Below are 11,255 nucleotides of genomic sequence, written 5' to 3' on the forward strand. Positions count from 1 at the left end.
TAGGTGAGTCCCCACTATTTAAACAAAGCCTCCCTATTATTTTATTCATAAAGTCTCACTACGTCGAAACCCTGCAGAATCAGAGCCGTCAAGCAGATCCGAGTCCATACCGTCAGTGTCACCGTCGACCGAGATCGGAACCGCCAACCAGTCGCCGTTAACAGCCGAAGGTAACCAGAAATCGTCCTTTTCGATTTGTTTTTAAAACGGTCGTCCATTCAATCGATCATAACTCACTAACCGTTTGGAATTTTGTAATTTTAAGACCACCATCGTGACTGTGTCGTCGAGACGAGTCAGGACCAGGAAGATCAGCCGGAGAGTCGCTCAAACCCGCCGTCACGCGCCGCTTTTGTCCCGCGATGTTCCGCGTGTGTAGCTCACGCGCCACCACCACCCGCGGTTTTCCGTCACCGCCGTTGATCCCGGTAAGCCGCCGTCCCTTTTCAACCGCCGGTGACTCGGCCGTTGACTCAATCGGTGACTCGGTAACTCGGCCGAGTCGACTCGGCGAGTCAACACGGATCCGGTCAACCGGTTAGGTTAATTGATTTTTGGTTTGGTTTAGGCTAACCGGTTATTTAATAAATAGATTTCTGGTTTAAATTAATTGAATTGGTTAAGTTAAACCAGCGGTTAAAATTGATTTAAATTCGGTTATGGAAAACCGATTTGGTCTAATTGAAATCGATTTTGGTTTGGATAAACCGATTGGTTCATTTCGATTTCAATTTGGTCAAGGGTTGACCGGCTTGGGTCAGAGTTGATCGGGTTGACCTTTGGCCAGCGGGCTGACTTTTGACCAGATCGCCGGTTATCCGTTTTTAACCGTTCGAATGGCGTTCTGACTCGATTTTTTGCCCTGATTTCAGATTTTCAGTCTGTTTGAGCAGTTGGAGTTCATAGCTACTACTTTTCCACGTTGCTTAGGTGAGGGTCTTTTCTCGAGCTTCTCTTACACGACTTAGTACCACGAATAAGTATAATTTATTTCTAATGTGTTTCCGCCTGCGTGAAATTGAGTCTGTCATTGCTTGTTTAGTTTGTAGGTTCTTTGCTTAAACTGGAACTAGGGTTATAGATGGTTCAACAATACTTGTTCATTTATAATTGATAATATATATATATATATAGTATATTGATGTGATTTGGATGAAAGCCGACCATGGGTGTATCGGTTGGAGACAGTACATTGGGTGTGGTGTTTGCTGCGGCACAGCGTAGTCGACCGGTTGTGCCAAGGCGTGGAGGTCGATAAATCGTCTACGGGCGTGTGTTACCGAGCACATTTTCGGTGGTGTTTTGGCCTGTTAGTGGGCGGCGAGTGTACACCTCGCTAAGGCCATTGTTTGATCTCTGGGTACTTTAGGTACTGTGTTTGCAATGTGTTAGGATTAAATTATATTTATTCGGAGTATTATGTCCGGGTCCATGGCCTTCGGGTTTAGTATCTCATACCTCATTGAGTGACATCCCCGTTACTCACTCCTTATTTACCCCCTTGCAGGTGAGGCTGATGAGTAGGAGATTAATCGGACAGCTGGTGCTTTTAGGTGTTTTCCTTTATTTTATTTCTCGGACTTATATCTATTATTTCGACGATTATTTCAGTTATTTCGACTATGAGATTTATAGATTTATTTTGTTATTTATATGAAAGTCCGACATTCAGACCTTTTACGGATTTGAGATATAAGTTGTTGATTAGTAGCACGCCAGTCTCGAGTATCGATGAGACGGGTATTACAATATCACGACCACATGGCGCTTCCTCTCTTTTCAGTACAACGTGTGCGTCAACAGATGCAGGGTAATCTTTTACCTCATTTCAAATTTTTACGTCTCCAATATGACAGAGGTGACAGAACAAACAAATTAAATTCGTCCAAAGAAAAGAGAGACAAAAAAAACTCGTCCGGTAAGGTACGCATCAAAAACATGAGAATGTCAAGCAATCAGATCTCTACTATCTTATCTAAAGCAAATTGAGGTATTTGATGCAAAAAAAAAGATTGTAGTAGCAACAGTGTTTTAAAAGCGAAGGTAGATAAAGAAAGTAAAAGGAGTCTCTCCTGTGGATTTATAATCTTTGCTCAACCCAGAAAGTTTACAAATCACCGCACATTTTGCCTGGTCTTGATCATCCGCTTTAATGCCGACAGCCAGAAGTTGCACTCATCCCATTCGCTGTTCGTCAGAAGTACCTGTTCCGAGTCATCAACACCAACAATGATTCTTTCTTTCTTTCTTTCTTTCTTCTGTCACTAAATAGCAAGGAACCAGAGATTCACTAGCTTACCTGTATCTGAAGGGCGGTACTGAAGTCATGGTTGTCCAGAGCTTGGCAGAGCTGTCCGAGTTTGTCTGCGGCACTCTTGGCCATCTCTCCGCTATTGAGTTTCACAAATAAAGCCCCTAATTTTTTTGAATTGTCTTCTATCTCACGCTTCTTAGGAGGATTTGCACGTGCGCCTCCCAGTGCTTCCGATGTCTCATTGAAAAGCCTTGTCAACGTTGCTACCACAGGTTTCTGGTGGGCTGGATCAGAATTTACAACAGGTGACCATTTGACTTTTAAACTCAGAAACAAAACAGACAAATGGTGCTGCACAGTACCTGGGACGTTGGAAGTATCTGCAGTCTGAACAGTTGGTGGCGGAGCTGCAGGCGCAGGGGCTGCCTGCGGTGCTGGAGGACTTGCTGGTTGCACAGAACCTATTACAGATCTTGGAGCAACTCCTGGAGTTGACATAGGCGTAAATCCTACGGGTCCAGCTCCTGGAGCAGCGACTTGGGACATCATGGGGTTAGAATATTGCCCAACTTGCGAAGGGGCAGAAGGTACATATGAACCAGGACCAGGAGGAACAGGGTATGCATTGTTAGATGGTCCCTGATGTGACGTACATGTAGCAGTTAGCTTAGTTAAACTAAAAAGTGCGTGAAACATCAAACACAATGAGTCAAAAAAAAATTCACATACGGTGAATGAATGGGAAGCAATGGTTGGCTGCTGATATTGGTTTGCATTCTTCAGTGCAGCGGGAGTTGAAGGCACAAAAGTAGATCTCATGGATTGCTGAGCATTGCTTGCAGGAGCCGGAGGATAAGATGGCTGCATATACACAGCATAGTCAACAAATTGACCCAAGAAACCTATACATAACAAACAGGATATTTCCCCACCAAAAACTCATTTTTCACGAGCTCTAGGATATAGATTCTACAGAACTGAGCTGAAGGAAAGATATTCATTTTTCCGACATGACATTAGAGGCAGTAATGTTCGTCTTTGAGTATATTTTTTTCGTCAAAGAGCGAGATACCTATAATCCATCCCAATACTATGACAAACCACACAAAAGAAGAGACCAGGCATTTGAACACCACATATCCAGATGTCGTACTATTTTTTAAAAAATTGACCAACGCCCTAAAAATTGACCAACGCCCTATTGAAGATCATAACGGAAAATCTCCTAATCTAGACATCTGAAAACGCCCAGATGAGGATGGATAATGCATGGTGGTAAAAAAAATGAGCAAAAGAAAATGCAACAAACCAAAACTTCAGAAACCTGCGGAGTTGGCTGAGCTTGGTGAGGCATAAACATGGTTGCTTGCTGCATGGGTGGATTTACAGCTGTGGGGCCATATCCGCCATAAGAATTAGTGTATGGTTGTTGATACTGATTATCATATGGGTTACTAAGGACGTTTGGTTGCGCCTGAGTTGGCTCCTAAAACACAGAAGAATAAAAGGATAAGTATGTTGTCCGTAAAAGCTAAATGGATTCCAGAAAGATCCAAGCTCTAATCTAAAGATAGCAGACTAAAAATGAAAGAGACCTGGTTATATGGTATGGTGCTTGGAAGCTGAGTGTTGCCTGAAGCTACAGTGCTTGTCTCTGCAGATGCAATTTGAAATGATACGCTAAGTTATCATCACAATTCAATCCTCTAAAGAAATAACCGAAACACTACTGCATACGTACCAGGTTCTGCAGAAAGAGAAATGCGATCACGTAATATAGAAAGTTCAGGTGACAAGCCACCAGAATCCAGAACTTTTAAGTACTTCATTGCCGTTGAAAGAAGCCCTTGGCTGGCCAATATCTCCGCATAACTCTCAAAGAGTTTACACAGGGATGCGCTGAACTTTTTGTTGCCAGTTGCCAAAGCAAGGACAAGAGTCTTCTCCATAAGATCCTATTAGACGAAAAGAGCAAAAGAATATGAACAAGGTAACTTAATTTATGCAAAACATGGAAAGTGATACACACTTGAAGAAGCTCGGCATAAGATCTTCCATCACGCTCGTTTGAAAGGCTCCTCGACCAAATTTCTACTGTTCTGTCAACATTGCCTGCGCAAATGTAACACAGAACTGCAGCCAAAGTGTTACCAGCAGCCATCAACTTTGAGGCAAGGACATCGCACAGGCTGCTCCATTGTTCTCCTTGTGCAAACTATTTGCGAATGTATATAGGAACAGGATTAAATACAAAGCATTTTATCGTGACCTGAACAACGTCGCAGTTGCATGCATATGCGCACTGACGAGTTGTTCATTGTTTGAAGAGCTAGAGTGATAGGAGATTATATTTTGATCAAGTAAAACATGAAAAGCAAGAGTTTCAGAAACTTACAGTGCATAGGAGAGCAAGAGTTTCTTTCCAGTACTTGTGTGACCTTGTATGGACAAGGCTGGTGAGATCGTTGTTCACCATTGCAGAAACAACCTGAAAGCAGATTAGCATACAGTAGTTTAGAGGCTTATCGACCATAAACAGGGATGTAGATGGCACTTACCTACATATAAAGTTAGAACGCATATACATACCTTCATGAAAGGTGCACTGCTCATCTTCAAATATTTCTCACGAGTACTCTCCCACAACGCTGTACCACCAACATGAGCAATAACTAAAGCATCAGCCATCTTATTTGCAGATATACACTGATCCACCGCTTCCTTGTAATCTCCAACAACCAAAGCACGCTGGATGGCATCATCAAATACACGGTCAGAACTTTCATCTTCTTCTTCTGGCATTTCTTCAGTTTCTTCTTCTTTGGCAGTAAAATCTGTGTCAGGGGGCATAAAATCTGTGGCAGAGGTAGATACGGGAGTATCCGGTTTAGCAGGAAAGTTGTTGAAGAAGTCTTCTCCATTGTCCATAGCAAATGCAGCTGCCTCGTTACTTTCCTCAGGCTCCCGTGCATGCACTGCAGTATCCTCTAATTCGACGCCATTCAGATCTGAAGAGAGCCCATTTACAGCCTGATCCTGTTCTACAGAAGGTAAACTAAAGCCGAGGTGGCTGATCAACTTTGTCCTTGTAGTTCCTTCCTCATCAAACATCATTTTCAGCAAGCCCCATGTCTCTTTCTCTTCTTCGGATCTGCCAAATCAGTGAATTGAAACAGAGCAGAGTTCAGTTGTCGGATGAGTTTGTCAAAGAAGAATATGAACAATTTAATCACAAAGATGGAATACTCAGTCTCTTCAGATTTCTTCTCACACAAACCCCTTAGAGAAGTCTTATCTCCGTTTTCTATGGCGGCTTCAAATTCAGAAGTACGACTCACTAAACTCTGTTCTGTTACCAGGCTGTGCAAGAAAACCTGAACATGAAATCTAGCCAAGTCAGAATTGATGAACAAAAGGAGTATAATAGACAATATCATTCCTATAAGCTAACCTCAGACGTAATGCATGAGGCACCCTTCGGAGGGGCCTTTGACTGAAACGATACTAGCTTTCCCCCAAATCCAAAAGATGCACCAACCGGGCGCTTATACCATTTCGGTGCTTTTAAATAAGCTGTACAAAGAGGATTACAAGAAGTGACGTTGGTTCTAGTGCTATTCAATCCTCCAACAAGGAATGATAAAGGTAATTATGGCAAACAAAATTGTACAGAATGGGTAAATGACATTACCAGTACCAAAAGTATTGTCTTCAGCACCATAGCGGCTGCAACCCTGCACCAAAGGTTGAACTCATAATTTTGTAATTTATTCTAATTGAGGAATTGGGAGAGTCCAAAAGTCTTGCTAGTAAGGTAATTCTCAAACGGTAGGTGCCAAAGATTTAACCACCAAAACATTTCATCACCGGTAAATCAACAAATTTGGAAACCGAAATCTAAATTAATATTGGGTACGAAAACAGTCAATAAGGCTGAATTCACAGTTCGTATTATATTATGGTCTCATACATTAATTTTCACCTAGAACCGAACAATTTCAAATACATTAAACTACCAAGATACCTCGATGTTGTAGATGCCAATTTTCCCATCAAATGACGATGCTGATATAACTCCAGGTATCTTTGGGTACCAATGAACATCAAAATTCCAATTGTTGCCAGCAGGTAACTCAGCCACAATCTGATACAGTTGGATAAAGTTCAGTCTAAATGAAGATTCGCTAACTAATTAGCGGATGAAAGCTAGCAAATATGTATATTTCATCAATTCCATCGCCCTACCTCTCCTGTATTAGTGTCCCAGCAAATAGTTCGGTTGTCCTTAGCACAGGTAAGAAGATATGAGCTATCATTTGGACACCACTCCATTGCAATCACACCTGCAAGATAAGAAAACAGACCACTACAATTCACCAAAATGGTACATACTAGAAGAAACGAAGACAACAGGAGTATGAGTGACCCTAAGATGGCTGATCTACAAATGGAAAAAGCATTTTATAGAAATGATTTGAAAATACCTTTTTGGTGTCCAGTAAACTCGCGCACAGGTGACATTGTATTCCTCATATCCCAGAGCTGATTGTGGAGACCTTAGGTTACTAACTAAACGAACCAAATTTGAAAAAAAATGAGGCAAGACATTAAATGATTCCTTTACCTTCAGAGTAGGTGAACTGTCGTCATCGGATGCAACCATGATCTGAGTAGCAATGTCAGGGTTCCATTGTAAAACAGAGCACCGGCGTCGAACTGAATCTGCAAAGCTGTTAATAGATAATAGCCAGATCAAGGTTTCTATAGCAAGAATAGAGCGCCTCATTAATATCTTATCACATAAAGAAGTGTATACTTACTTAATCAAAGGCTTCTGCTTCCTCAAGTCCCATATTACTGGGGAAAAAACACAGATGAGCAGAAGCAGAATTAGAGTTGACAGAAAAGAACTACAGATAGAAAAAGGGGGTAGTAAAATCTCACCAGTAGTCCCATTGTATGAGGTAGATGCCAATATCTGTTGAACTTTTCTATTCCACGATATAAAGGAGATTTCACCTTGCGTGGAAGAACCACTGCCCTGCATACGACACTCGTTTTAAGACTCCAGGATTCAACTAACTGATGCATGTACAAGTAAGTGATGGTTAACCTTGAGAAGGGGAAAATGAGAAGGCTCAGAAGGCTTAGTTAGATCCCAAATGCAAATTTCCCCATCATCAGCCCCAGAGGCAAGTAGATTTGGGGTGATAGCATTAAACTCAAGACCACGAACCTAATAAGGCCCAAGGAAAAGTAGCACGCATGAGCAGAGTTAAAACAAAAACAAACACAAGCGTCTAGCAAGAGAAAACTCACGGGGCCTTTGTGAACTGAAAGATGTCCAACGAGTGCATTTACGCCGGACTGGGAACTGAAAAATGAGACAGTAAACTCAATACCAAAAAGAAAACTAGATAATGATTCGTCTACGCTGCGATAAGGTGCCTTCAATTTTCAATTACGATCCGTGTTTATGGGATAAACAAATAAATCCAAATGTCGATGAATATCAATTTGAAACGAGAAGCACCTGGTTAAAGAAAGCGGATTCCACAGATCTATATTCCCATCGCCAAGGCCGCCGGCAATGAGACCGAGGGAGAACTCATCGGATCCAGATCCGTTTCTCCCCCACGCGAGTCTATGGAATCGCTCCGAGCAGGGGATCTCCCCAACCAGCGGCAAATCGCGATCGTCTGACTGAAAATCGAGCTTGAAGATCTCCAGACTGGCGGAAGAGCTAAACGACAGATCCACGGCTCCCGCCATGGTTCCGGCGGCAATGTAAGGAGCGTCGGGAGCAAGCGCGACGGAGGCGGATCTGTCCACCCCCTTGATGCAAGCCATAATCGAAGGAGAAAGGGAAAATCAAATGGGATCGGTGATCGGGGAGGTAGAATGTGTATGTGGATTAGGGTGTGAACTTGTTATGTAAATTGGGATCTCAAGAAAAAGGAGTTACCATTTAGAATGAAAAGAACAAAAAAAAAGATAATCTATCTGAGCTTCTCGAGGGGTGAAACTGTCTTCTCGCGTGAGTCAGGGCAGTTTGGGAACTTCCTCTAAGGTTCTCCGAGCCATTGCAAGCATGACACGTCGCCTACTCTTTTTAGGCCTAAGACCCATCTCAGTTAGGTGGTTAGGCCTATAGATTTATCATCCCCAATGGGCTGTCATGTGTTAAATTTGCCCAAATTTATTTCTATGATTATCGGTGCAGATACAATGACAGTCGCTCGCTGCTTTAATATTTTAAAATTTTATTATTTCCTTTATATTTTAAAATTTTACATAATACTCTTTTTTTCTTTTGTTTAATATTGTATATTAATTCAAAACAGACATGGACAAAGTTACAATTTTGGTGTACCGGAAAACGGTAAAACCTAGTTTACAGGTGAAAAAATGAAAAACATCAACATATATCAAATACCGACAAATACAAGTCATGGGAAAGAAAGCATAAAGGAAACCGAAGCTTCCTACTCCGGTTGGACGCAGTGGTCATCATATCTCCGGGATTTCACTAGCTCAGAGTGTCCAATCCCAAGCTTATCCTTTACCATCGATGATATACCACACACTGGAGGTGCCCCGCGGCAACAAAACAATGACTTCGACAGAAGATGACTCTTAACCCTAATCGTCTTTCACTAATATAGACGTTTTCGTTTCACAGGTTCAAGACTTCACATATCTAACTGTTGGGCGTAGATTTACATCATCTTTCAAGGCCCATTGGACAATGAACTAAACTCATTTTATTAGGAAACCATATACTTTTCCTTGAGACACATCTCTTTAGCAAATAATCTTCTCTTTTCCATTTAGACCTAGAACACATCCTATAAAAAAATTATACATTTTTTGATTCACTTTACACTAGAAATCATTCTTGTAGTGTAATCTTTGATCAATAAAATCTCTTGGATGTTCTTTTTCTCATTTGATTCTATGAATATTTCTCCTAAACCTCAAGAATCTAATCATTATCTTTAGATTCTTTATTGTATGATCCAACAAACATCACCAGCATAAACACTTTTTTTGGATCAAACAATTGGCGCTAGAAGGAGGGGGACAAGGAAAACTATCATCAAAGCATATCAAACTTGAGAGAATCTAGATATGTACTCGTTGGTCTCCATTTAATCTTTGCCTAAAACAACTTAGTTGTTTGGGCTCAAAGAAAAAGATGTTGTTTTGAGAGCCCAAATTAGATCCAACAAGTTTCATAATCACCTTGTCCTCATCATCTGGATCCCGACGACGAGCCACACACAAACCCACCGAAAAGTCATTTTTGATTTTAGGAGTGGCCGGTCAAAACTCATATCGGTTGAGTTCCATTCCATCATCTCCTACAACAAGTTAGCATGCGACGGAAGGAATGAAATGGGAGGAGTGACTTACCCAAAGGTCTCGACTTCTATTCGGTTTCGAGAAAAGGGGAGATGAAGGCGGCGAAGAAGCAAATCCACGCTGTCACGACATGGGTTCGCCAGCAACCACCGAAAGTCAAAGCCTTTCTCGGTGTTGTTTCCGCCATGGCTGCTTTCGTTTTCTTAAGAAAGATTGTTCACAACCACGACCACGACGACTTCTTCGTCGCCACCGAGGGTTCGTCGCCACCGAGGCTGTCCACGCCTTGGAATCTCCGTTCTTATCTACAAACCCGCCAAGGAGATCACTGTTCCCTTCCAATCGTTGAAACAGATCAGTAACTTGCAGAGCTTTTTCATTCTCAGTATAAGCTCTGACGTATATCTGGCGATTCTTCTCGGCCAAGTGGAGTGACGATTTGCAGACCGAGACTTCGATGCTCTCATCTCCGTCAACAGCATGAGGTCGCCGAGATTAGTTCCAAGGAAGAGGCCTCCACCAACGGCAACGTCTCCAAGCTCCCCGCAAGTTACAACTGAGACCACATTGGTTTTCAGATAAAGGTGAAGCTTTGTTGTGCAAGACGTTACCTTTGGATGCGGGCAGATGCACTTGTCTGATTGTAAAAGAACAATCACCAGAAGGCTTACGCGACGGTTCTATATTCACTTTATACACATGAAGTTCGTGGAGGGAAAGACCGGAAGCTAGCGGTGGTTCTTGCAGTGGGACCGTGGTCTGGTGAAGTGTACTTATGTGGAATGTCATCACAAGCTTGCCGTCTCGGCACGAGCTCCTCTCAACTCTCTCTCGCTCTGTCTCTTCTTTGGAAGATGTTGCTAGCTCGTTGACGATCTGGGAAGTGAAGTGAGGTTGTCTCTGTTGATGTTCTTGGAGATGTCTGTGAGTAGCTGACCACTTTCTCCACAATGGAAACAGCTTCATGGACTCTGTTCTTCAGACAGAACCCGTTAACAAAAGACCATATTGCCGAATAATTCAACACTTGAGCTCACTACCGAGTTCTACATGTTTTGGGAGTTAAGTGAAACACAGTTCACACCAAGATAAGCTCAGGGACTGATATTACGTGTATACGCACACCAATTAACCTAATGTGCACACTACCACAATCGAATGGTATGTCGATGTAGCACTTTAGGATCGAATTCACAAAAACCAATGATTACACTTTATTTCTATAGGATCAATATCAAGCTAAAACAATATGGGGGTTTTAAACTTGAATTCGTAACAAGCAAGTAAGAGATTGATTTAAGGTTTTTCAGATGATTAAGAATGCTAGCCTAAGGTGGTTTGATCGGGTGTTAACAAGTGTGAGCCAAACAATTATTCAAGTTCAATTAAAAGTAAGTCTAGAACTCGGATCACTCAGGTTGAATCAACCCACTCTCGTGGTATTGATTCCTTTGCAAGTCGGTCTTGATGCCTAAACTCTTGTTTGGATCAAGACGCGCTAGCAAGCTTTAGAGATCAAGTCCGATATGTTCACAATATGTTCACAATACACCCTAATATCTACTCTCGCTGACTAGGGATGCAATGCTCATTCATAACAGATCTAGCAACCTATTACACGGTTAATGAACAGGTT

At 42.0% G+C, this 11,255-nt stretch overlaps 1 protein-coding gene across 2 annotated transcripts; it reads right to left on the reverse strand.

The window, feature by feature from the left end:
• Positions 1 to 1,859: 1,859 nt before the first annotated feature.
• LOC106410356 (protein transport protein SEC31 homolog B) lies at positions 1,860 to 8,234 on the reverse strand. Of its 2 annotated transcripts, none has more exons than XM_013850849.2 (22): positions 7,788 to 8,234; positions 7,574 to 7,628; positions 7,368 to 7,490; positions 7,199 to 7,295; positions 7,075 to 7,111; positions 6,879 to 6,984; positions 6,739 to 6,796; positions 6,500 to 6,597; positions 6,279 to 6,398; positions 5,946 to 5,988; positions 5,706 to 5,827; positions 5,501 to 5,628; positions 4,844 to 5,405; positions 4,650 to 4,742; positions 4,284 to 4,469; positions 3,996 to 4,209; positions 3,850 to 3,908; positions 3,579 to 3,740; positions 2,984 to 3,115; positions 2,617 to 2,893; positions 2,300 to 2,538; positions 1,860 to 2,204 (listed from the first exon to the last, which is right to left on the reverse strand). In XM_013850849.2, exons 1-22 carry the CDS (start codon positions 8,102 to 8,104, stop codon positions 2,115 to 2,117), a joined length of 3,318 nt encoding a protein of 1,105 aa, XP_013706303.1. In that variant the 5' UTR covers positions 8,105 to 8,234; the 3' UTR covers positions 1,860 to 2,114. The 2 variants fall into 2 exon arrangements, with proteins under 2 accessions (XP_013706303.1, XP_022567395.1); XM_022711674.1 differs by having other exon boundaries at positions 3,564 to 3,740.
• Between the last annotated feature and the right edge of the window lie 3,021 nt (positions 8,235 to 11,255).

This window comes from Brassica napus, chromosome C6 (assembly GCF_020379485.1).
Source record: "Brassica napus cultivar Da-Ae chromosome C6, Da-Ae, whole genome shotgun sequence".
NCBI classification, from domain to species: domain Eukaryota; kingdom Viridiplantae; phylum Streptophyta; class Magnoliopsida; order Brassicales; family Brassicaceae; genus Brassica; species Brassica napus.

What these genes read in the sequence shown, in the direction of transcription:
- LOC106410356 (XM_022711674.1), bottom strand. Translation starts at nt 8,104, where the DNA reads ATGGCTTGCATCAAGGGGGTGGACAGATCCGCCTCCGTCGCGCTTGCT. An exon ending in AAGCAGAAGCCTTTGATTAA is followed by an intron (nt 6,985 to 7,074) that starts GTAAGTATACAC and finishes ATCTATTAACAG; the next exon opens with CTTTGCAGATTCAGTTCGAC. An exon ending in AGACAATACTTTTGGTACTG is followed by an intron (nt 5,828 to 5,945) that starts GTAATGTCATTT and finishes CTCTTTGTACAG; the next exon opens with CTTATTTAAAAGCACCGAAA.